At 45.2% G+C, this 26,908-nt stretch overlaps 1 protein-coding gene across 1 annotated transcript in view; it reads right to left on the bottom strand.

The window, feature by feature from the left end:
- Positions 1–26,908, bottom strand: part of ACSF2 (acyl-CoA synthetase family member 2) — a 1,184,899-nt gene that overhangs the window by 575,997 nt on the left and 581,994 nt on the right. Inside the window, exon 6 of the mRNA XM_069654880.1 lies at positions 15,800–15,962. Within this exon, the coding sequence (XP_069510981.1) occupies positions 15,800–15,962 (163 nt within the window). The remainder of the gene's footprint in view (positions 1–15,799; positions 15,963–26,908) is intronic.

Raw genomic sequence — 26,908 nt, 5'->3', positions numbered from 1 at the left:
CTGTCCACCAAAATCATCCGCTCCACCTGCCAAATATGGACAACATTTCTGGCAGTATCACATATTAATGTTGGCAGAAAAGCATTTGATTCCTTTGAAATCTAAAGACTGGTGGTTTCAATAGGAATGCTTATTAAATGCATCAGGCTATGCTTGCATTGCTGGAGAAATGTAAATTTGTTTGCACTATTAAGTACAAATAATGAACACAAACTCAGCTCTAGTAGGGTTTGTGTCCATTTTGCACTTTGCAGTGCAAACAAGGAACACTGCACAGAGGTGGCTGTGCACAAAAATTAGCCTGTTAATCTTGAGTGTTAGAGACCCTCAAAGGAGGTCCAACTGCTAGTGAGACTCATACAAAGCTGAAAGTTTATAGCAACCAGCCAGCAAAGGCAGATGCTAGGAACACCCATGGGGATCGAATTTGTTATTAGGAACGACGTTGGATGCCAGTATAGGATGCCAGTATCTTCACGTAAAGGGACGAAACTACGGGTTGACCCGATAGTCCTGCTTGACCTTACTGTTGAGCAGTGGTCGAAGTGTACCAAAAGAAGTAGTGGAACTATGTTCCCTGCTGGTCTGCCCCGCTCCCAACAAACCCCATCGCCACGCCACCTCCCATTCGCAATACAAACCCCAAAACACAAGTGCCTGCTGTTTAAGGCAATGTTCAGTGCAGTGCACTGAAAGTGCAAGTTTCAACAGTTTTTTACACTTTTATTTTAAAACAAAACCATTCCGGAATGGTTTCTTTTTTAAAATAAAAGTATAGGAACGGTAAAACTTATTTAGAGGAAGTAGAGGAGTACCGCTCCCGACCGCTCCCGCCCACTTCGACCACTGCTGTTGAGGGTGTTTTGTTAAAGTAGTGAAGCATAGAGACACTAACTTAACAGTCCCAGTCAAGAGTTGTGTGCGTCGCACTACAGAACAGCGCTAAGACTTTTTTAAATACTCTACTGATGATGAATGCATAACACCCAAGTAGTAGCTGGTGCTGCGCCATAGTCTCCATGTTCATATGAAAACAAATCCTAAAGTTTCTCATCACTGTGAAGCACCTGACGTGGGAACTTTACTAACCCTGGTTCACTTGTCACACATTTTGTGATGATATTCACTAAGCTTCTAAAATGGATTGTGCCAAAAAAGGTTTTCTTTTCTCTGTGTTTTTTAAATAAATATTATATGTTGTTGAAAAAGTCTGAGAGTGACTCTTTTTCAATTGATATTGGCATCAGTATTAAATGTTATATTCAAGTGGGTGTTAAAGGGAGGGCTAGTCGGTTGTCACCATTTATACACTGGTCATTTTATCCCCACCTCTGTGACACCAAACCCCCATTAAAAATAAATTGGGGAAGTTCCAGTTTATGTATCATGTTTTAGATCAACCAATCGGTTGGAGGATCTGTATTCATTACACGTGTTTACATTTATTGATTGAAGGGGGCGTGCCTAGCGTGTGAGCGATGAGGACGTACCCCTCCGGCGCTCCCTTTGCCGCCCGAGTATTATCCTGATAAGAATCATGCTCCAGAGTCCTGACTTCGGTACACAACACTGTTTCCTGCACCGGAGCACCGGGAGAGCAATCTGATCGCGGCTCCAACCTGTACTCAGACACCAGAAGCCCTGATTTTGCATTGCTGTACCCGCAAGAAAGTGCAGTCAAGAAGTACAAAGATGGCCGCCGCCCGCTCCGTCTGAATGACGGCTGCCTACAGGACATACTACAGCCAGCTTGCTGCGAGCCGGCCACAGGGAGCGGATCTCCACCAGTGGATGATGTGGGAACTCCCCTCCCATTGTGAGAGAAAGCTGGGGGAAGTAGGGGCCCACTGGAGGAGGCAGAGAGGATGGGGCCACAGTGACACCTTCCCCCACACCAGCCAAAGTGTGCGAGGAGAAGGAGAGGCTCGCTGGTCCCCATAAGCAGACCCTGCCATTGGCAGTTGAGCCTGGCCGTCTCATAACGCACTGTAGGAGGTGACATGTGAAGTGACGTAGACGCGGTCAGCACTGCCTGGGGATACACACTGAGGTAGCCCAGGCACGCTGCAGCTTCAGCAAGAGCAGGGCTCAGGCAGGAGTTTCTAGAAGCTTGGACTGGCTATGCAGTGGGGAGAAGTGGAGCACATATAGAGGCAGCGCCTTCTTAACTGGGGAGGGGGAAGCCTTTACATGGACACCCCCTTGGAAGACAGTGGTGCTGGACAGGGGACAGTGGGCTGATGGCCCATCAGTGACTGGACAGCCTGTTCTTGATCCAGAGAGGGGCCGGAGCCCAGCAGGGGTGGGGGAACCCTACAAAGTGTGAGCCTGCTGCTGGGCTGACTTCTCTGGGAGATGTTGTGGATCTGGGGACGTAGGGGACACAGGACTAAGGACATCGCGTTATTGGACGGTTCCCAGAACCCACCCCTCAGCAACAGCACCCCCCGGGCCAGAAGCTCTTGGGCCCTGCAGGAGATAGCTGGGACGGAACAGACCTACATAGAGGGCATCAGCATTGTGGATTTGAAGGGGGCTCTTGTCCCCTAGATCCAGGCTAGCAAGTACGAAGTTGGAGCCAGCATCACTCAGCAGAGACAACCTGGAGAGCTCCCCAGTGACGCCCGCCATGGCATGCACCCCACTCCTGGGCACTACACTCAAGGAGAACATGGGAGGAAAGGGGTGCCACCATAAATGGACTCTTTCACGACCCCTGCGCCGGCAGCCTCCCTGACAAGGAAGGCTGGACCAACATTGATGCTGAATGAAAGAATCTCAGAGGTTCTCATTGGTGGTTTACAATTCCAGGATGGCCCTGGAGCGCCAAATCGGCTACGTCGTCAAGGAACTCAATTTGTTGCGTGCTGACTTACAAAAGACGTCTAAAAAACAGAACAAAACAGACATCAAAGTCACCTCGTTTTGGACGAGGTGCAGACACTCAAAAGACAGGTTTCCGAACTTATGCAGAAAACGAAAACACTAGAAGCAAGAGCAGACATTGCAGAGGGTCGCTCCCGAATAGAAACAATATTCTCATAATAGGACTCAGAGGGCCAGGAGTGAGAATCCATGGGGCCATTTTTGGAAGTTGCTGCAGGACAAACTGGTATCGAAGGCCCTCTCAAAGTGGTTGACGATAGAGAGGGCCCAAAGTGTCCCTGCGAGCCATCACCGGGTGCAAGACCTTGTCCAGTGATCGCTACGATCTTCAACTATAGAGACCGGGATCACATTTTGCAGATGGCAAGGTGGTGTGGCTCGATGTTCATGGATAACAGCTCGGGCTTAAATTACCCAGATCATACGAAACAAGTCCAATACCAGCAGCAAGGCTACAAGGAGATTAAGAGGACACTAAGAGATAACTGAGTGCACTAAACATGCTACTTTACCCGGCCGAAATAGACAGTGTTTTTGCAGCTCTCCAGAAGAAGCCTGGCACTGGTGGGAGACAGTGGGGAACTGGACTACGGTATCACCAACACATCATCGCGGCCGCGGGAATCCGGATCCGCTCCGATAAGTCAGCTCAGAGACGGAGGGAGCAGGTGCTTGGGTACACCCGCAGAGGCAGGATAACAGTGACGAAGGATGGCTCTCTGTGAAGAGAAGAAGTGGATGCTGGAGGAAAAATGGCTGGAACCAACTCAGTGGATGATCTTGCCTATAGAATAGAGTCTCCAGAACAGACAGAATCCTCCCCCGCTCAGGACACTTGAATTAGAATAATACATTGCAGCGGTTGGGACAATGTGAGCGACCTTAAACGGTCGAAAATCGGCGCCAGCAGAGTGGTGTGGGGAATTGTGATTAGAAGGGGTAGCAGCCAGCTACCCGAGACCCGCACGCTCCCAGATGGGCCGCCCACCTTCTCTGGGGTGAAGGAGGAAAATCTACCCCAATTGCAGGCTGGAGGTTGTACCCCCTCAACCACCCATGTGACCGAGGGAGTGACTGTCCAACCAGCACATTAAGTGGAGGTATTTAGTGCATAAGCCCTTTGGTTGAGGGCTAGTTTCCAGATGTTGTTGAAGGTTGGAAAGTTAGAATGTTACAGGGCGAGGGTTAAAGGGGGAATGGGGGACATGTTCAAGATCTGAATTAAAAGAGGGAGAGGCGTAGATGGAGAGGGAGGAGCAGGTATTTGGTGGGGGGATCAGAGGGAGGGTAGATCTTCGATTACGATTATCAACTATACTGGATACAGTGCATGCTAAGAAATGGAGAGAGATACTGCTCCTTGATGAGGTGGGAGTGCAAGTAGGAATGTGCAGGAAACTCACAAAAGTGGGGTTTGAGAGTGGGAAAGCAAGTTTGGGGGATGTGTATGGGTCGCACTTCTCCAATTACTCCAGAGGTGTGTTAACATAGGTAGCGAGAGGGACTCCCTTGCAGATCACCAAAGTCATATGGGATGAGGAAGGCAGAATTCTGATTCTCCTGGGGATCCTAGCCGGGAGGGAGATTTGCATTATTAATTCATATTCTCTGAACATGGACAATGATTCATATTTTGTGGGGGTGGTGCAATTGCTAAGAGGTCAGGTATACATGGAGGCAGAGTGGGGAGGCGACTTCAACTGCCCTATGAATGCACCGTTTGACAGATCGGGCACCGGCATGGTGCATAAACCGATAGCAAAGAAGTCTCTTCAGAAGACAGTGTTGGGCCTCCCTCTGGTCGACCTCTGGCACGAACGGGGCCGGGGGAGAGGGTTACTCCTTTCATCCCCACCCCCACAGCACTCACTTGCGCATAGACTTTTTGATTGTCAGCAAGGGATCACTTCATGGCATACCATGAGCCAACCTATCTGGGGATAAAGTTGTCAGATCATGCCCCCTTATGCACCACAATGAGGTAGGGATAGAATAGAAGTACAGTGCCACATGGGGGATTAGGACGGAAACGCTCAGAGACACACTCTTCAGGAAGGGGATAGGGCAGGCTATTATTGACTACTTTGATTTAAATGATGGGTCAGTGGGAGACTATGGGAACCTATGGGATGCATTCAAGGTCACCATTAGGGGGAGGAGCATCATCACCACCCATGGGCTAAGAGCAGAACTCCTAACCTGCTTGTGTGATTCTGAGCCCTGAATACAGCAGCTGGAGGGGGACTCAGCAGGGGCTCCCTGTGCGGCGCAGAATTACTGTGGGAGCAAAGGCTTAGGGCTGAAATGCAGGAGACCGCGACTGTGCCCAATATATTAAGAAGGTTCATGGGGAAGGGGATAAAGCGGGGTGATTATTGGCCTGGTTACTGAGGAGGGAAAACCCATCTGAAATTGTTACCAGGATCGTCATGGATGGGGAAAGGTGATCACAACACAGGGGGATATTAACAAAGCCTTTTGGGATTTTTGTACTGGATTGTATACCAGCAGGGGGCCGTTAGATATGGATGACATGAAGGAGGTATTAAACCAAGCCTGCCACAGCTGATAGCCTAAAATGTGTTGCCTAAGGCTTGAGTGAAAAAGAGGTGGAACGCCCTTGGCTATTATAGAACAACAATGTTTATCAACTACATGGCTACCATACCTTCAGAATGAAATCTGAACTTGTGTGTGAAAAGTGTGGTTGCATGTTGTTAATAGCCTTAGGCAACACATTGTAGGATATCGGTATCCATTATGACCTTACACATTAAACATTACTCACTTCGGTATGATCTGGAGCAATACCATTCTTATATGCCCGGTACAGACTCTTTATTGCATTATAAGCCCCTTATACAGGGCAGTGCATTAGACATGATTGGTGTCTATATTTACAGTAATCTCCACAAGTCTAGAGGTTTCACGCCGAATGCCCACATTAATCATTACATTGCGGTCTATTCATATCTAATAACATATTTGAACATCAGCAGATTTTTATTATAACCGCCAGGTATTAACAACAGGAGCATATGTATGTCCTCCGATTCATTGAAGTTATACAGAGGAACAGCAAGGTAGAGCCCTACCCAAGATGGTGACCGGCAGTGTGATACGCCGGCAACGCCCCCAAATAGAGACACTCTAGGACGACGTCCATAGAGACGCCAGGCGGACGGGACACACACACACGAGAGAGGTTCCCTCTGAGTTTGAGGCGGCTTTCGCTCTGTTTCCCTTAAGGTAAGCAGCGAAGCATTGAGCGAGCGGGTCACATCTCATGAAATAGAATGGCAGACAATGCTACATAATGGGATACTTAGATGCCTGTTGGTATTCCTTTATGTGTTTCAGTACGCGCATCGATCAGCGTTGTGCACTGTGGTCTACCACAATCTGATTCAGAAGGAGTTAGCAGCAATAACACGCATCCATGAGAACATAGAACTCTGGGTAAGCAATCGTATGTAGATACAAAATGATAAGAGATGTTTTTCGTATATGAATACTGATGCCAACATATATATTGATACGCAGACTGAAACCAGCGGACAGCTAGGTATCCAGATCACGCTGGAACCACTTGACCGTCAATATCGCATCAAAGTAGCACCCAGACCAGCAGCGGGTATGTAGGAGTTGACCCCCTGTACATCTATAGGTGCAGCACGGTGCAGGGAGCTTTATAGACATAAGATGTAAAATATAATAGCCTCTGGTGATTGGTGGACAAGACACTAATATGCCACTTTCCTTTCTTTCCCTTCACTTCCCTTCTCTACCCAGCCCTTTTCCGGGTACCAAGCATGACATGGGTGCACCTGAGGACTTTCATTTAGTCTTTGACCAGCACAAGCACCATCACTATTTGATAGATGTTACTAAGTGCACAACCAGTAACCTGTAGCCAGAAGGCTACTAGATTACTTTCTAGGAGGGTCAATCACCCATTGTCCCTCATCTCTTTCTCTCTCCCCAACAGGAAGCGAAGGGACCTTTGAATGATCCCAAAGAAGATGATTTAAGTTGTTACATCATCGAAACCGGTCGACCCTACTCAGCATGAGTGATCTCATGTCAAAGAAGATGTCCATCAACATATGCCTGCGACACATATAAGAAGCAATGGTTTTATGTTGGGTTGCTGACCAGCACCAAACTTACTCGTCTCAGCTCATGCAGACTATTTTATTGACTCTATCAGCATTATGTCAACAGTGGTTAGTGCCAGCCTGTAAACTGGTGAATAAATTCAGTAGGAAATACCAGACAAGGATATGTCACTAATACGATCACCAATTTTGAGAGCTCGTCTGAATCTAATGCCCACACGTGAAATCCTCTGCATCAGATTCCAGTCGGCCTCCAAAGAATGCAGATTATGTCACTCAGCAGATGAACCTGAAGATCTGAAACATCTGTTGTTGCACTGCAAGGCGCTTAGTCAAGAAAGAAGCACCTATCTCTCACCCCTTGGGATGTCACTTTCAGTTCTAGATGAAGATGTGTGGTGGCACAGATTGATGTCAGGGGAAAAGTCAAAATGGACTATTGCAACAACAAAACTTCTGACAATCATTTTTGACAAAATGAAAGCACATGAAACAGAGATCAGTAACAGTATCTACTTTCATCAAGTCATCTCTATGAAGTTTGCCTCCAGAAACGTTTAGAAATCTTCAAAATTCATATGAAGCAAATTGTCTTTGTAAAAATCACAAGTTGATTATATAAAAATAAAAGGAAAAAAAAAAATAGGTGATATTGGGTCTCTGCATAGTTAATTAAGTACTATTGATTATTTTTCTCTTGACCTTAATCTGATTTTTATGTTGAAAAACTGAGTATGAATGAAGGTTAGATAGGGTGAATCCTTTGACTATCCCTTTTAGATAGGCGATACAACTCCCGTTGCCTAGGGATAGACCTGTGGTTAAGATAGGGAGAGAGTGTGCCTCCTATATGACATCTAGTATGTAGGTGCAAGAGTGAAATAATTTGTTTGCAGCATTGCAGCTCATGTGTTCTTAAAAATGACTTGTCATACAGGCAATTTTTACGCTTACAGATAAATTGTTCCTCCATGACAGTTTTTGATCTGCATATTGCTGACCTTATCGCTAGACTGGGTGCAAGAGGATATCCAAAACCAGTAATATGTGATGCAAAAAAGAGAGCAAAACAACAAAACCGAGAACCCTGTTTGACAAAGTGGCAGAAAACTATACAGGAAGACAAGAAGGCATGCGTCACTACCTACAGCTCTATCAGTAATGGACTGAGAAAAGTTATTCTCAAACATTGGAAGGTTCTGGCCACAAAGGATTTCAATCCAAGCAAACCCAGATTTGCATTCAAGAAACCAAAAAATATCAAAAAGTCCATTACACACGCCTATGAACATTCACCTGAAAAAGTCCAATCGAATACATCTATGTGGAGTAGGCTTCCGATAATAGGACACCATAAGTGGGGAAACTGCTCAATCTGTCTCATGATCAGAAACACGAAAAGCATTCAACTATACAAAATCCTTTGGGAAATGAAAGAATTCACTACCTGCAAGACTACGTGGGAAGTATACAGTATAAGATGCCGATACAATCTCACCTTCATAGGTAAGTGTGAGAAACCTGAGGGTATTCTTACTCCTCGACCCCTTGTATCCTCTACGCAGGTGGCCAGGGAATGGCCATCACTATTGGATTCCGACCCTGGGGCCGAAGAATCAAGAGCGGGGAAAATCACCTGGGTGGATGGTCCTTGGGGTATAAGAGTGGGGTGCCCTTGGGTGAGACATGGTATTCCCCCTTTCCTGTTAGTGACCAATCCAACCCTTCCCCTATCTTCATGGGCTGTTATAGGCCTGTTCCCTTCATTTCTCCCCATTTGACCGTACTCGGACAAAGAAGAGACAACTAGGAACAATGAAGATGACACTCATTTACCAGAATGGTACTGGGACGAGGAAGATGCCTGCTAGGAACTGTAAAGGTCAGGCAGGTCTCATTAATTGTGGTCAGGCAGGGCTGATAGCACAATCACACCTGCAGCCTGCTAAGGGGCTGCAGGTGTATAAAAGGAGACCAAAACAGCAGAATGAGAGGCAATGGGAAGCCTATTCATGGAGAAGCAGCAGAAAGGCAGGTGTGAGTGTGGTGTGGGAGCTGGGGCTCCGTACAGCAAGCCGAATGTAAAGAAGGGAGCCATGCGGAGAGGCTGTCCCTTTTATGTGTGCTCAAGATGCTTGTTACCCGTTCCCCTGTGCTGAGACATTTATTTTATTTTATTTATTACATTTGGATACACGCCCAAACCCTTGGGTATCATGGCGTAAATTACATATATCTTTGTTAGCAAGTTAAGGTTACATACATCTTTGCTGATAGTTGGGAAACCTATCTTAGTTATCATGACAGGTTACATACATTTTAGTACGGCAGTATAGCAGGCATATAATCTAATGAACGCAATAGCAATGTTCTAGTTTTGCTAGAATTTGCCGTCTGGAGCAGGAGGTATATGAGAGAATATTAGTACTTGTTGAACAACCAGGATTTGAGTTGTTTTTTTAACTTGGGTAGCAATGTTTCATTGGATAGGTGGGGTGGGAGAGAGTTCCAGATGTGGGGTGCTGCGATGGTGAAGCTAGAATTACCTGTTCTTGTGGCGGTTAAGCGGGGAATGTGCAGTTGGATATTAGCTTTGCATCTAAGGGATCTCAAAATGGTTTTGCGTGCAATGCAGTTGTTGAGGTAGGTAGGGGCCGTGTCTGACAGGCATTTGTGCGTGATGGTGAGTGTTTTATGGAGGATTCTGGCCTGTACTGGGAGCCAGTGTGCCTCTCTTCTGGTTTGCGAGATGTGTTCTCTTCTTTTGATACCCAACACTGCTCTGAGGGCTTTGTTTTGTAGGAGCTGGAGTTTGGTTAAGTTAGTTTTAGAGGTGCCTAGCAGTAGGATGATACAGTAATCTATTTTAGTTAGGATGAGGGCTCTAGCAAGTGTCAAGCAATTGTTAGGAGATAGGAGAGGCCTGCTGAGTGTGATGAGTTTAGCGGTGTAGGCTGTTGAAGAGGCGAGGGTGCTTATAAGGTTTGTTGTGAGATTTGAGTCAAGGTATACACCCAGAGTTTTGACTTTGTGGGAGATGTTGATGCGTGTACCGTCAATTATTATGGAGGTGTAGTCTGGGTGGAGTTTGCTGAGTTTTTTGGGGGAGCCAACTATAAGGATCTCAGTTTTGTCTCCATTGAGGCAAAGGCTGTAGTAAGCCATCCAGCTTTGGATGTGTGAGTAAATTGTGTTAATGGTGGCTATGTCTTGTTCCAGGTTGCCTGGGATGGGGATGAGGATCTGTGTGTCGTCTGCGAAGTTTGTGTATATTACTCCCATGGCGTCTAATGCTGCGAAGAGTAACTTGATGTAGGCGTTGTATAGGGTGGGGGAGAGGCAGGATCCTTGTGGTACACCTAGGGATGGGATCTGCTGCAACTTCTCCTATGGATACTCTTAAAGTGCGGTCATATAGGAATGATTTTATCCATGTGGTGGCCTTGTGGGAGAAGTGAAAGTTGGTGGATAGAGTTTGGCAGAGTTTGTCGTGGTCGACCAATTCGAAGGCCGCAGATAGATCTAGGAGTAGGAGGATACATAGTTTGCCGGAGTCTCTGATGGCATCCATCTGGTTTTTGAGGTCTAGAAGGGCTGTCTCTGTACTGTGGTTGGGGCGGAAGCCTGATCGTCTTTCCCCTAGCATATGATTCTGTTCAAGGTGGTATTGTACTTGGGTATAGGCTATTTTGTCAATGATTTTTAGGAGGAAAGGTACTGTTGTTATGGGCCTGTAGTTAGTGGGGATGTGGGATCCAGGGAGGATTTTATCAGTAGTGGTGTGACCCAGGCTGTTTTGATGGAGGCTGGTATTTCGCTGGAAGTGAAGGATTCATTCACAAAGTGGGTGATGGTTGGAGTTAATATGGTGGCGCATTCTTTGACTACCTTGGCTGGAGTGCTGTCACCTTTGCAGTTCGAGGGCTTGAGGGATGCTATAGTTTTAAGGACTTGTTGAGGGGTGACTTGTGTAAAATGGAATTCCAGTACATCAGGGCTGATGGATGTAGTCGAGGGGTGGGGAGGGCGTGGTGGTGAGATCTAGTAGGTTTTTTTGGGCAGCTATTTTGTTTTGGAGAGTGGTCACTTTAAAGGATAAGGCATCCTGAATGGTGGTGCACCATGCTTTACTTGGAACTATGGGGTTGGAGGGAAGTATGGGTGTTTCTAGTTCTTTGATAATAGTAATAGACATGGACACAAGGGGGCCTGAGGGTCAGGTGCGAGACCCCTGACATAAGGAGCAGAATGCCGCACAAACCACGCAGCTGTGAAGCCTTTGAACGTGACCAGTGAGTTTCTATCCATCGAGAAACCTGGGGTGCAAGAGTTAAACTTGGTTGTTCGAGGAATACTTTGTATCCGAATGGTCACATGTGGGAGAAAACATGTTTTCAAAAGTCTCTGAAGGTTATACTTTACTTTTGAAGTGAATTGACAAAATATTCCCCACAGTTGACCGAAAGGTGTTCTGAATATAAACCATGTTCTTTTTGAACATTGAACTGAATGAAAATCTTAACAAGTGCAACCTGTGCCTATTGAAGACCAAACTTTAAACAAACTATATTTCAATGAATATCGAACTCAATGAAAATCTTAACAAGGGCAACCCCTGTGCTTATTAAAGAACAAACTGAGTACAATGTATGTTTTTTTGAATACAGAACTTAGTGAAAACCACACAAAGGAGCATAACTGTTACATACTAAGTTCAGAAGTAAAACGGAACTTAACATTCAAATTAAACCATTAAATTCTGCATACTAAAATGAATGATACTTTAAATCCAAGTGAAATCAATTGTGCTGTATCTTAAAGTGAAAGAGACTTTAAATATTGAAACAAAGAAAGGCATATTGAATACCAGACTACGTGAAAACTCCATCTAATACAAATACATAAAATAAAGAGCAGAAATAACTAATGCTTGAAGATTATTTCAATACAGTCACAATTTCTACATACAAAGAAGGCACAAGAGTGACAACAAACTTCAAAGAGACACAGTATATTTTTGTGCTGAAATTAAGTCTTGGCGAAGGAAACCCAGGGACTTGAACCATTTAATTGACTTGAGACGAAGGTTCTTTTGTGCTTGGAACTGTGTTACTTTGAACTTGGGGAAGGTAATCCCTAGTACTGGTTAAAACTGTATTATATTGAACTCAAGAGAGGTAACTTGGAGACTTTTTGTTGGAACTGCTTTATCCTTGGGCAAGGGAGCTGAAAGGAAGCTGTGAGCTGGAAGAGGCTCAGACTTCTAGGTTTTAAACATTTGTTTGGTGGCTGACACCCCTACAGATTGTGTAGATTAGTTGTGAGGGAAAGTATAGGTTTTGGACGTTTTATTTAGGTAGGGAAATCCCACCACAGCATAGGGCAAGTTAGGCCTTTCTCCATACTGACATTTCAGTTAATAAAAGTGTTTTATGCAAATATTGAATCTGTTGTCTGTGGCTTGCTGCATGATGCCTTCACACAAGACAAAAAGAGAGATCAAACAAAGGATCTGCGAACATCGGTCATGTCTAAAAAATGAAGTACTTGATAAGCCCATGGAGAATTCACACAAAAAACCCACACGTATACTGATTTTTTCTGGTTTGTAATCCAAACCGTCAAACCACACCCTAGAGTTGGCGATAGAGATAAACGGTTAAAACAAACAAAGCAAAAATGGATAAAAAGATTGCATACTGTGTGTCATGGTAAGAATAGAAGTATTGAGTGGTCACTATTTCTGTAAATGTACTCAATTGGCTCACTCTGGGTCCACAGTGTCTAACTTTTCCCAACCACTTAACAACATGGCAGTGGTACTCTCCAATAAAATCCAGTCGCACTGCATGGACAGCGTGCTCCTTGCAGTGCAAGTATTTCATTTGATTGTATCCACTTTTAATTATTAAATTGTCTTGAGTGAACCGGATGTAAACTTGAATTAAAAATCTTGAGGCTTTAAAAGACATTTGTGTGAGGACTTGCGAGATGTTTAGTTCACTCCATGTGAAGGAGGCAGCTATCCCTCAGCCATTTAGTCATTGATAGCTGTGCCCCTTCCAATGTGGTTGCAATGCTCCTACAACTCTTTGCTCCAGTGCGCACGCGTCATGCTATTAAACACATTGCAGAAGTGGAAATGCACTGATATATATTGGCGGAACTGACTTTTCCAGGCACCGACCCTGAGACACATCTAGATGTTTTGATTAAAGGGCCGCTGAGGAATCAGTAAGTGCAGTTATGCACATAGATCAGACAGCCGCAGCCCCGGTAGCACTAGGCTCTTAATGCCAGCCCACGAATGCTATGCAGGCGTTCGGCAGATGGGCGCTGCGTGAAAAACATGGGTGCTTTATAATAGCGTGTTCAGAATGCTATTTTTAGCACATATTGAGCTCTTTACTGTGTTTCCACAGATTGGAGATGCACTCCTGCCTACACATCAAATCATTGGCGAAGTTTCAATGGCACACGTAGCACAGGTCAGTAAAATAGTGTAATCAACTTAACTGCATTGCTTGCTAAGAAATATGCTAAAGCAACATACTGGCATTTCTGACAGAGCGGTGCTCTAAGAAGAAATATCAGACACACCAGTAGAAATTAGAAGATTGAAGTAATTTACTAGTACCTCAAGATATCAGCCTTTGCACAATCAATCAACAAGTCAAGGGTAGTAGTAACATGGGTATGCAAATAGGTCACTAGATCGAGTGGACCTCTCACTAAGCTTCATTTATACCTCCATTATGTTGTTTGAATTGTGCATTCACCAGTGGTCTCGAAAATATTGTTGTCTGCTGAACCATTTGCCGTCCTGATAATGGCCCAGTCATTGTTATGAAAAATGGCATTGGGTGCCACTATCTTCACGAAGTGCAAAAACACAAAGTGTCGACCAGATATTCCTGCTTATCCTTAACATTGAGGGTCTTTTTCCTGATTTGTTAAAGTAGTGAAGCATAGAGACACTAGCTTAAGAAATCCCTGTCAAAAGTTGTGCGGGTCGCACTACACGCGACGACTTAAAAAAAAATACTCTACAGAGGATGAATACATAACACTCATAAATAACATCTGGAGCTGCACCATAGTCTCCATGTTCATATGAAAACAGATCCTCAAGTTTCTTATCACTGTGAATCACCTGATGTGAGCACTTTGCTAACTCTGGTTCACTTGTCACACACTAGGTGATGATATGCAGTAAGCGGCTACAACGGACTTTGCCAAAAAAGTTTTTCTTTTCTCCATGTTTTTGAAATAAATATTATATGTTGTTGAGAAAGGCTGAAATTGATGTTTTTTTAATCGATGTGGGCATCAGCATTCTAGGTTATATTGAAGTGGGTGATAAAGGGAGGGGAAGTCTGTTCTCACCATTTGTACATGGGAGGTGAATAGGGACAAACAGTGAGACTGAAGTGCTAAGGACCGGGGAAAGGACAACGTGATACACACCTAGATAGACAGACCAACAAGGACCAAGTGCAAGTGACACCCAGAGAGAAGGTTGAATGGAAGAGCAAGGCCCAACTAGAGAAGATTGATTTCTAGGGACATCTCATGAGTGTGCAGTCTCAGGGACAATCAATGAGTACTAGGGACAACCCTGTATCAACAGATTAACCCTTCCAGTACCCTTAGAACGACTACATAGCCGTAAAAATGAGTCTTGTTTTTCCCATTGGGCTTATATATATAGATCTATATCGTTATAAATTGTGGTGGGGGCTTTTAATTTTACACTGCCTATTCTGTGCTCCCACAAAGTCGGAGAGAGGATGGAGTACACAAAGGTTTACACAAAGGTTTGAATTCTAGAGACACCTGGTATGACTTAATAGCTAGATGAATTGGTAGGGACACCAAGAGAGAGCAGAGGACTAAACATGTGTGGGATGCTAAGCAAGGACCAAGGGGTAGGGAGAGTAAATAAGGATTGATTGGAAGTGATACCCACCCAGGGGTTAGCATACCCACAAGGCCCTGAGTGCTAGTAACACAAAGACAGAGCTGAGTGATGGGCACAACTGACATGTGCTGAGTGCTAAGGTCACCCAGAGACCTCTTAGTGGTAGTGACACCAAATATTAAGTGGAAGGGGCCACTGAATGAAGAGTGATTGTCAAGTATGTTTTATGAATGCTATGTGCTAGATATGCATCTATCAGGGCTAAAACTAGTTATTGCTGGCATTGGCTTAGTGGCAAGTATACACAGCAATGACAAAGTGTTACATATACTGAGTGAGAGTAGAGAACAGTGGAAACCTAGAGAATGCAGGTCGATTGGGTAAGTGCTGGGGGCCAGGGAAATCATTGGTTATTGCATCCTAGGGATGCCCGGTGATGGCCGAGTGCTCAGAATGTCCAGGGAAAAATCAATGTCAAGGACAGCCAGTCTGGGGAAGAGGGCTAGAGATGCCTCAGGAATGAGTAGTATTGAGACAGAGAGAGCTGGGCCATAGTGACACCCAGACAGGGCTGAGTTCTGGGAATGCCCAGAAAGTACTTAGGAAATTTAGCAACCACTGAGTGCCTATGCCAAATGGCGGTCTGAGCCCTATGGATAAGCAGTACGAGGTTGTACCAGAGCACACAGCAAGGGTGGAATGCTGAGTATGATCACGGTTCCATTTTTTGGAATGGATCTGGGGGCGAAGGATGGCAATGACTTAAATCCTTGCAAAAATGTATGTGGTCAGATTTGACTGCCCCCGTCAGCATACATGTTAGTCTTGTACAAAATGAGGGCCAGCGCAGAGGTGCAGAAGCAGAGACACTCACAGATGTGAACTGGACATTTATGGGGTCATCACAGCTCAGTTTTCTTTCAGCGTCTCGTAGCTGCTCCACGTAGCGAGTGCTTCCGGCCTGTATCACTTCACTGAACTGGAAGGTGCCTGCCATCTTGCAGTCAGTCATAATAACTGTTGTCAAGTCAGGAAGCCTGAAAATAAATAACAGTTTTAAGAATATGCACATGAAGGAGCAAACCATCATGCAGTCCACCCCTATCATTTATAATGAGGTTTGTTGTCCTGCAACTCGTATTTCATTTCCCATGGACAAACAGACTCTATCCCACAGGAAGTCAAAGAGTAGATAGCATTGCCTGTTCAGTTCTGTGGGTTGACCCAGCATCCCTAGGAAAGATCTCCAGCTACATTCCAGTAGCTAAAATGTAATGAAAATAGAATATCTACAGTTTGTAAGCCCCAGAGTTCACAAAACGATCCAGCCCAATGTTATTGGCCTAAATACTCTGTTCCGTAGCAGTAGAGAAGCAAATCTACAAAAGGTGCAAGGGAAGAGAGCGAGAGGTGTTCCGAGTCTTCAGTATATTTTATTTATTTATTGTGCATTTGTAAGGCGCTTACATATCAAGTAAATTGTGTTTCAAATTGCCCAGAGGGCAACAGGGAGGTAACACGGGAATGAAAGGCAAATATAACAATGAAAGAGAGGTGGTCTTACTAGGCCTTGTGAGCATTCAGAACGTGCAAGTTGGTATGCAGTCTTTCCATTGGAAAAAGTTCAATCGAAACCTTTTCCATCGAATTTTCTGCAATGAAAAAAAATCAATTGAATGCATATTTCTGTAAGGTAAAGGGTTGATTTTGTTTGGGGTGGGTTTTTAAGGGTTCAAAATGCAGGGTTGCAGCCCCATAAAAATAAATACATTAAAAAAAATGCATCCGATGGACTTTTTTCATTGCAAAAAATTAGATGGAAATATGGCTCGATGTAATGTTTTCGATGCAAAGACATGTAACTGTGCAAGTTCAGAGAGAGAGAGGGATGCGGGAGGGGGTAAGTGCGAGGAGTAACACGTAAGGAAGTGCTGAGGAGTCAGTTGCAAGCAACTGTTAAGTGACTGGCAGAGATCACTTGGTAAGAATGTTCAACTGCCAATAAATAAGTGCAGGCCTGTGATAGCACAGGCCAGTGGGCGCCCAAAGGCAAGTGCTGGGAGTGAGCGGAGGCTGAGCCGATTAGGGGTGGGAAGCCAGGACCCAGGTGGACACATAAGGGACCTGGTCACCAATCTCAGAGACTGTGGGGTTTAGTAAAGGAGGTGGGGGGGGGGAGAAGGTGAAAAGGAAAGTCTTAAGGAGCTTCCAGAATTTGAGTAGATACGGCTCAAGACCAAGAGGAAGAGGGAGGCTGTTCCTTAGGAGGGAGCCAGCCGAGGAAAGAGATCGTCCACCAGCTCGCTGTTTAGCGAATCACTTGAAACGCAGCAAAAAGATCTGGAGGGAGTGTATTTAGTGAGAGACAGATTTAGATAGCATGGTCCCTGGACCCAGACAGCCTTATGGATGATGCAGAGGGATTTGAATTTGATCCTTGCAGCAACTACAAGCCAGTAGAGAGTTTTTAGGGCTGGAGAGATGTGGCCCCTGGGCTTGAGGCCAAGGATAAATCTTGCAGCCCTATTCTGGATTGGCTGGAGGGGACGTAGAGAGGAAGAGGATAGATTAGGGAAGAGGCTATTGCAGTAATCAAGCCAAGAGCGTACCAGGGCTCTAGAGACATTTAGCTTCTGGGGAAAAGTGAGGAAAGGAAGGATTCCTTTGAGGAGGTGGAGTTGAAAGTGGGCCTTCTTGGCAAAGTCCTGGATGTGAGGGAAGGAAGGAAAGAGAGAAGTCGAAGATGAATACAAGGTTTTTGGATTTAGATGAAGGAGAAGGGGCAGAACCCAAAGAGGGTGGCCATAGTGAGGGGAAGAAAGAGGGAGCAGGAGTCCCAACGGGAAGGATCTCAGTCTTGCCGGCATTAAGGCAGAGATCATTGCATGCACACCAGGACTGGATGGCAGATGGGCATAACCTGCCAAATACTTGCCCTGCTGGTCTATTTGTCTCATGGGCATGGTCTATCCATTTGCCTCGTTGGGGTCCAGGAAATGCAGTACTCATGCAAAGTGTGTTCATTGTGCCTTTAGGACATACGTATGATGTCTTGATGTTGGAGCAATGCATACTCGTATGCAGGCTAATGAAACCTTTCTCCACAATGCACAGGTTATGGTTTGCACTGCAGCTAATGAAGAATGTACAAATGATTCTACATCTCAGAGGAATGTACAGTGATGAGTCATCCTTTAGGATACATATGGGCTATTTAAAAAGAAATGTACTTGTGATGCCACAGATTATGTCTCTAAATAAGATGCACTAAACACTAAAGCTAATATTGAATTTAATATCAATTTTGTTTTTGATGTCATAAATTGTGAGGGCTTCATTTTCAGATCTAGAGGCACCCATTCTCACCAAACATCCCTAATTTCACTTCCATAAACAGTGGCATGACTGGTAAGCGAGAGATGTTAGGTGGAACTTGGAGAAAGGCACAGGAAGAGATTTCTAAATCTCTTTCCCAGGACCACCTATCTCTAGGCACTGTCCATGATCTGAATAAGGCAGGTGTTCTGGTTCTACATGACACAGTTGACCTAAGAAACACCTCCTTGTAAACAAACAATTGCAAAATATGTTTGATTGGTCTTTGATGTTTTGGTGTCTGGAAGCATCTCAATTCAAACCGCTCCTCCGGTGAGAATCCACTCTTGAGCCAAGTCTCAAGCACAGCTTTAATCGAAGCTTTAGGGTAGCAATTTAAACCTAGTAACTGACAGTCTTGAGAGCAGATTGTGAATACTTATGTCTTTTTACGTTCAAAATGTCAGTGATCTAAATTTCAGATTTCTGCTACCCCTCTTCGCCCTCTGTGTTCATCTCCACTTGCCTCTTATTAAATGCACTCATAGGGGTTGCACCTCGAGTGAAAACGATCCGTAACCAGACGGATCCTTTTAATGTTCCCCTTGAATCATTTTCAGCATAATGAGGTCTGATAACACAAGAGGTGGGCATCTTAGTTTTGTGAACCGCTCACTGGTGGTGGCAGGCTGCTTAGGCATGTTAGGGAGTAAGGTCACTTTAAGGTGCTTGTACTTACAATGCATTTTACAGCAGCAGGGCTGTTTCCCCATTTTGCTATGTAGGCGATCCACCTTTTGCAACCCCGGTCTAAATGTGTGTAGCTGAGAAGGAAGAAACTGTGGGGTGCAAACTTGTGATACACATTGTATGATAAACACCCTCACAAAAGGCACCTCATAGGATCTTGGAACTCTAGGGCTCAATACAGAGAGACTGACTACAATAATGTTGATTACTTTATTATAGGATTTAAAGATCGTGCATTTGTCAATGGCATTAAACCAGGAAAAATATCCACATCCAAGTACCTAATGCACCAATTTCACTTCTGAATCGGAACATTGATATTAAACAAAAACACCACTAGGCAAGAAACTGATTGCTGAAAAAGAGATATATTGTTTAAATCAATAATAGATGAAAGAACATCTATTGTTTATTTACAAATTATATACATGCAGGGTCAGATCTAGTGAGTCTTCTCCTTCTGGGAGCTAAGGTAAACGGGTGATTTAATCACACATATACATACTGGCATCCAGCGCATTGACTTCAGTGATATGAAGGCTATGATGACCCGTCCAGGGTTGGTGCCTGAGACTTTAGGGTACACACAGATGCCAGAAGCAAGTGATGGACTTCCTGAGGCGAGTGGCTGTCTAAATGGCACATTAGCTCAATTAACCAGCTGAGCCAGTTGACTGGCTGCCTGGGTGGCCGGTTACCCGAGCTATCCCTAAAGTATTGGCCCTTCCACCTAGTCTCATGGGCTGGTGCCACACTGTAATGACAAACCTGCCAGATCCCACCATTTCTATCTTCATCCCACCCTCACCGAGATACTCCCAGCTTTTCATATGCTGCATCCTGACCACCACGGCTCTGCCTAAACTAGCTCCAACATACCTCATCAAAGGGAGTACCGCCAATCTCAAAATCATCCGCCCAACAAAAGTATCAAAATATGTCTAGAAGAAGAGAAGAGATACCGACAACTATTACTGCCCGACTAAAGGGACCAGAAATAGTGAAAAACTATTAATGTGTTAAATTCATTTCTGAGACCTAACCTTCAGGCAAGCCTGCCCAATCTATCCCCAAGAATCATCGGCAGCTCGAAGGTCACTGCCACATCACCGGACAGCAACCACATTTTAATTATTTGTATTATTTATTCACAATTTTTCTATAGAGTGAACAAGGCCAGAGCATCTTAGCGCTGTACATCATACATATATAATAAAAACACATACAATGCAAACAACAATGAAAGTAATATATTAACAAATAAAAAGACCTAAACAGGACAGATATAAAACAGAATAACATAGATAATTCAACCGCATTCCAACACCATGCTTCATGTACTTTTCTAAATCTAAATATTCTGAATATTAACTGACAACACATTCTAGTGGCTAACAGCAGCATGAGACACACATCCTTTCGACATGTAAACATGTCTAAACTGAGGAACCTCCGAAGGAAGACAACAAGGCTCCGAAGGCATCAATCTCACCTGAAAGCTTTAATTCCCCTTTAAAATATGATGGAGTTTTCAAAGTGCTTGGTGCATTTATCCCACAATACATATCTACATCAACTGAAAGGCAATGATTCAAGGAAATTAGGAACACTTGAACATATCTGACTTATTGAGGAGTGTTTGACATTTGCTAAGAAACATGATTTCCATCACTGGTATTGTCTTACACTTCGAACATTGGCCATGGTGGTGTTGACCGAGCTGGGGCCCAGCCACCTTCCCAGGACAGAGACTGCATCAAAAGAACATGATGCCATGGTGCACCTCCAACAAGATTAAAAATCCTCATAACCACAATATTAATATTTTAATTGCCATGCCCTGAGTCGAAACCAATGTCATTCATGTTGCCTTCCACGTACAACATTGATCAAGGGGAAACATTGCTCAGTGTCATACTTTGCTTCCATAAGCAAAACTGCACCTGAAGCCTAACATACCCTTGGGCGCTCCAAACAGAGCCAAAGCACCACCGTTATGTAACATTATTAATCACACTTCCTAGCTCACACTGATGTCTGCCCTGTTGGCAAAACTCATCGAAATCCTCTTGTGTAACAAAGGGAATCTCCACTGCTCCAAAGGATATTCACTGCAATCTTTCTTTGCAAAATGCTTCTTCCTGGAATCTCTCATCAATTCCAGATCCAACATCAAATATGATATAAACATTCCGAAACGGATCAAGTATATCACATATACACCACTTGCCATCACAGACATGGCTCAACAATACATCAGCAACTATCATCACTGATCGCCCGCCTGACAATTACAAAATCACCCACAAAAGCATGGACGAGGGCAGAGGTGGAAGCATGGCTATCATCAAGCAGGAACGCGTGTCTTTTAAGGAGATGTATTGCCCAAACTATGAATCCATCAAATACATGCTACGGAAAAGCATCACAAGCTCAATTAATGTTTGCATGCGAGTTATTATAACCCTCACCCAAAAAGTAACATTTCTTCCCAAGAGACATCTCTGTCCTTGCCAAATACATTCTCATCTTCATAAAATGGGCAATCATTCGGGGCAACCAAAATATCTGAGCTGCTGACTATGGCCACACCTACAGGCAAAACATTATGAAAAGTATGGCCACCACGGGCTTCGTACAGATGGTTATGTAATCCATATGCATGGGTGGTTATATTCTAAACCTCAAACTTCTGCAATGAAGGGGAACGGCCTGCTAATTCTGGATACAAATATGAAACTCATCTTTCACAAGCAGAACCTGGAATAAAATACAACCTGACATTCATAACAAAGCCTTGCTACATTGAGCAATCTTTGCAGGCCTCCACATTGATATCCTTACCCTTGATGAAACTAAAGTCCACCCTGAGCATTTATATAGTGCACTAGGCCCGAGGGCATCAAGCCGCATTGATATAAACAATAAATACGTAAAAAGAAATCATTGACAAACTTGAGTGGTATAAAATACAGGCTTGAGGAGACTGGTCAGAGGTGCATGAGGAGGGACGTTGCTATGTAACTTGGGAGAAAGGCAAGGTTTTAAGCCGCTTGCGGAATGACAAGTAGTAGTGTTCAAGTCTCAACGATGACGGGAGAACATTCCAGCTCTTGGCAGCGATGACCGGGAAGCTCGCTCCTGCAGCTCTTTGAAGGCGGAATCTGGGGGTGTTGAGTCGATTTGTGTAGGTTGAGCGAGTAAGTCTGGAGTTTGAGGCTTTTGAGAATTTGGAGGTGAGGTATCTTGGAGCGGAATTTGACATACATTTGTGGGTTATAGCTAGAGCTTTGAATCAGATGCGCTCTTTGATGGGAAGCCAATGGGCATTTCTTCTAACCGGCAAAATTTGCTATTTTTTGGCAATTTGAAGGCTGCTCGTAAGGCGTTATTTTGTATGCCTTGTAACTTGTTTATGTTCCCAGATGAGGTGCCTGCAAAGAGGGTTTTGCAGTAATCCAACCTCAACCCTATTAGAGCCCTTGCAATGGTGAGGCAGCTTTCTGCTGAGAGGAACGGACAAGTGCAGATAGGTTTAGTGATGTATGCTGCTGATGAAGCGATGCCGTTGACTTGCCTGGATAGTGATAGGGTAGAGTCTAGGTAAACTCAGAGGGTAAGACCTGTGCTATGGAGGAAGTTGTTTCCAGTCACCTGCAAGAGAAATTAAGTGTGAAAAATACAAGTACCAGGCTGTCATGATGCCTACTCCCGGAAAGCCAGTTCAGGCCCAGCGTCCCCAAAAGCAGACATGTCCCCAGGGAGGAACCCAGCAACCCCTTATAGGGGCTCTTTGGACATTGTCCTGGCGCTTTTGGCGCCAGGCTCATAGAAGGCATCAGTACTGGCACCATAGGCGCCAGGCTCATTATGGGAGTGCTTGGATGGACTTACCTGATGCAGACCATGCTGCCGGATCCAGACCTCCTTGAGGTCTGAAAGGGACTATTTTACCTATGGGACTATTTTACCACTCGGGCGTGGCTGAGGAAGAATGCTTACCTGGAACTACTTTGGGGGCTATTTAAACCACGCCCATACAGCAGCTCACGCTTCGCGTTGTTCTGCATCTAGCAGCTGGATCCTCACTGTGTCTGCTCCTGCATCCTGGCTCCAGCCATGCCCGCCTGCAACCTGGAACACCTGAAAAGGAAGGAAAGGAGAGAAAGGTGAATAATTGAACTTTACCTACCTCCATCCGGAGTCCGGAACCATCACTCCGACGATCCTGAGAAAAGACATAATTTTTAGAAGCGCATCGCATCGCTCGCTGCAGCGCCGCGTTCCACTCACCTTCACGAGGCGCCCTCGGGCTCTTCTGCGACCATTGGCACCATCCGCCGCCTTTCAGCGCCTAAGGAGAAAAAGAGACAAAACAAAGGTAAGCGAAGGAACAGATTGAGGAAGGCCTGATTCTTCCACCTTAAGACTTACCTGATTATTGTTGGGACAATCTTTCCTCACCTCGGGTCGGTGCCGCCTCTTTGGCACTTCCGTACCCCGGCCCCTAAGGGGAAAAAGACACACGCATTAGTGGGTGAAAGCAAGATCACTAAGGGAACCATCCATCAAAAAGACTCACCAGAGTTTACCTTTGGCGAATCCATTCCTCTACGCGGATTCTTCATCCTGCATCTGAAATAGAGAAAAGGACAACGGCCAAATAAGGCTTGAACTTTTGCAACTGAATACTTACGGCCTCATTTCGGAAAAGTCAAGCGGAGTTAAATACTCACCAAACCCGAGATCCAGTGAAGTAACTGGAAATCAATGCGCCCCTGCATCGGAAGCAGGATGGAGAGCTCGTCCTTTCAGACCCTAAGGTGAGACTCTACGGGGAATCGCGGAGGGGGTTCGAGGAGTGTGAGCGGGGGAAGGGAGGAATCCCACACATTATCCAGCAGACAGTTAATCCCCTTTTCCATCTACAGAAGGATTCTTCTACGGGCCAGACAGGCGAGGTTTGGGGTTCCGGTCCAGTCCGTCTTCCGAGTCCTGCGCATCACCTTAGAAGAGGTCATAGCAGTCCAGAACAGGTCGGCGCCTCCGTGGGAATCAGGTGAGCGTTACAGAACGCGAAGCCTACCTACAATTTCCCACCCGGGCGCTATGGAGACTTCCGAGACAGACCAGCTGGCTCAGCTATTGGGGGAATTACGGGCTGAAGTTCATTCCGCTCACCAGGAGACGAATGCCCTCAGGAGAGAGTTAATTGTATCTAAAGAACGAACTGATGATCTTGCCAGACAGCTATTACAAGGTCAGGCTGGTCAAACTCCTTTACCAGGTTCTGGGGGTAATTCCGCCCCAGTGGTTTCAAATAACCCCGTGCAAATTAATCTACCTGAAAATACGCCACTGGCCCCACCGGAACGTTTTGCCAGGGACCCCAAAAGGTTCGCCGTATTCATGAATCAATGCCGATTGCACTTCCTCTGCAGACCCTGGGCCTTCCCTAATGACCAAACCAAGGTCGCTTTTGTACTATCATATCTCAGCGGCAGTGCTGCGGATTGGTCAGTTCCACTGGTTACTCAAGATGACCCAATTCTTCGGAACTTTCAAGCCTTCCAGACAAGCATGGAAAGACTTTTTGCGCGGCATTCTCAGGGACAGGCCCTGGACAACGAGCTTCTATCCCTACGACAGGGTAACCTGGACCTCTTAGCCTATATCGCGACCTTCAATAGGTTAATTGTGGAGACTGGATGGCCGGAGGATAAGAGTCACGTTATTCCATCGAGGTCTACGTGGAGAACTTTAGGATGTCCTGGCCCAGGTCGTAAATCCACCCCAAGACTGCTCTGAATATATAGACTTGGTGGTCCAATTGGATCACAGACTTCAAAACAGAAAGGCAGATCGGTCCAAGTTTGAGACCCGGGTTTTGGTCAAAACCCATGTTAACCCCAAGGGTGCCGAAGTTACTGAACCTATGCAAATTGGAGGGGTTAAAGAACCTTTAACTCAAAAAGACCGTGAACGAAGACGGCAAATGCAATTATGCCTTTATTGTGGGGCTTCTGGACACTTTTTACGAGATTGCCCTATAAAACCGTCTAAGAAGGCGGTAGGAGTCGCTGATAAGAACCTGATGGAATCTGAGTCGGGAAACGACCACGCCCGACAAGCGTAGAGGTCCGCTTGCCGAGCTTAAAAACGAACTCTCTGACTTCGCATTTCATCATGCCAATGGTCCTCGTAAATCCGAAGCAGCCTGGGCGGTTACATGCCACTAAGGCATACATCGATAGTGGGGCTACAGGAAACTATGTGGATCGTGAATTGGCTTCCAGGATCAACCTCCCTCTTTGCCCTAAAACCAGTAAGGATGTCATCACCACAGTGGATGGAACCGAAATCGCCTCTGGGCCGGTAACACACTCCACTACTGAAGTGACATTGTTGGGTCAAGACGGACATCGGGAGGCAATTGTGTTTGATGTAATCAAGGCTCCGCAATTTCAAGTAATTTTAGGAATCCCTTGGTTGGAAACACATAATCCTCGAATTGACTGGCGAGCAAAGAGGATAACCTTTCCAGATTGTGCACAAACCTGTTATGCAAGAAATCCAAATATAGGCCTAGCTACAGTAACCCCTGTCATTTTGCAAATACCGCCAGAATACCAAGAATTTCAAGACGTTTTCCAAAAGGAACAGGCCAACACTCTACCGCCTCACAGGTCGTACGATTGCCAGGTCGATCTATTGCCCGGTGCACAACCCCTTTGCAGCAGGATCTATGCCCTTGCTGAACCCGAGAATCTTCATTTACGACAATATCTAGATCAGTACCTAGCCAATGGTTTTATTCGCCCGTCTAAGTCTCCTGCATCCTCGGCTTTATTCTTCATGCCTAAAAAAGGCGGCGACCTCAGAACTTGTATTGACTACCGTGCATTGAACCAGATAACAGTTAAAAACCGATACCCTTTGCCCCTGATCCCTGAAATCCTTGACCAGGTGAAGGATGCCTGCATATACACCAAGTTAGATCTCTGGGGGGCCTACCATCTGGTGCGAATAAGGGAAGGCGATGAATGGAAAACTGCCTTCCGCACCAAATATGGGCTATTCGAGTACCAGGTGATGCCTTTCGGATTGTGCAATGCACCGGCTGCCTTCCAATACTTCATAAACAATGTCTTTCGGAAACTCATCGACGTTTGTGTTGTCGTATATATCGATGACATTCTTGTGTACTCCTCTTCGGAATCTGATCATAGAAAACATGTCAGGGCAGTTTGAGAAATTGCGCCAACACAAACTATTTGCTAAACTTGAAAAATGTGTTTTCCATGCCACAGAAGTCAAGTTTCTTGGTTTCATCCTGACACCTAAAGGAGTCCGCATGGACTCACGAAAAGTGGATTCTATCCTCAAATGGCCATCGCCTAGCTCCGTGAAAGGTGTTCAAAGCATGCTTGGCTTTGCCAATTTTATCGCAGGTTTATCCCGGATTTTCTCATGAGGTTCAATCCATCACTGCGCTCTTAAGGAAAAATAAACGTTTCGAATGATCTGAAGAAGCCGAGGAGGCCTTTCAGGAACTAAAAGCTAAATTTACCTCTGCACCTGTATTGAAGCACCCGCGCCCAGATCTCCCTTATGTCGTCGAAACTGACGCATCCAGCCTAGCCATGGGAGCTGTCCTGTCTCAAAGAGATCCCGAAACTAACCAACTGCATCCCGTTGCATTTTGGTCCAGAAAATTCTCGGCACCCGAGGTTAACTACGCAATCACTGACAAAGAACTGTTAGCCATTAAATCCGCCTTTAAAGCCTGGCGGCATTATCTACTTGGCGCTAGACATACCATCACGGTGATCACCGACCACCGGAACTTACAGTATTTAAAGACTGCCAAGGCTCAGTCATCTCGACAGCTCCGTTGGGCTTTGTTTTTTGCGGAATT

Source organism: Ambystoma mexicanum, chromosome 3q, assembly GCF_040938575.1.
Source record: "Ambystoma mexicanum isolate Mex_15411 chromosome 3q, UKY_AmexF1_1, whole genome shotgun sequence".
Lineage (NCBI taxonomy): Eukaryota > Metazoa > Chordata > Amphibia > Caudata > Ambystomatidae > Ambystoma > Ambystoma mexicanum.
The sequence above is the reverse complement of the archived record's forward strand: the minus strand, read 5'-3'. Positions and strand labels throughout refer to the sequence as shown.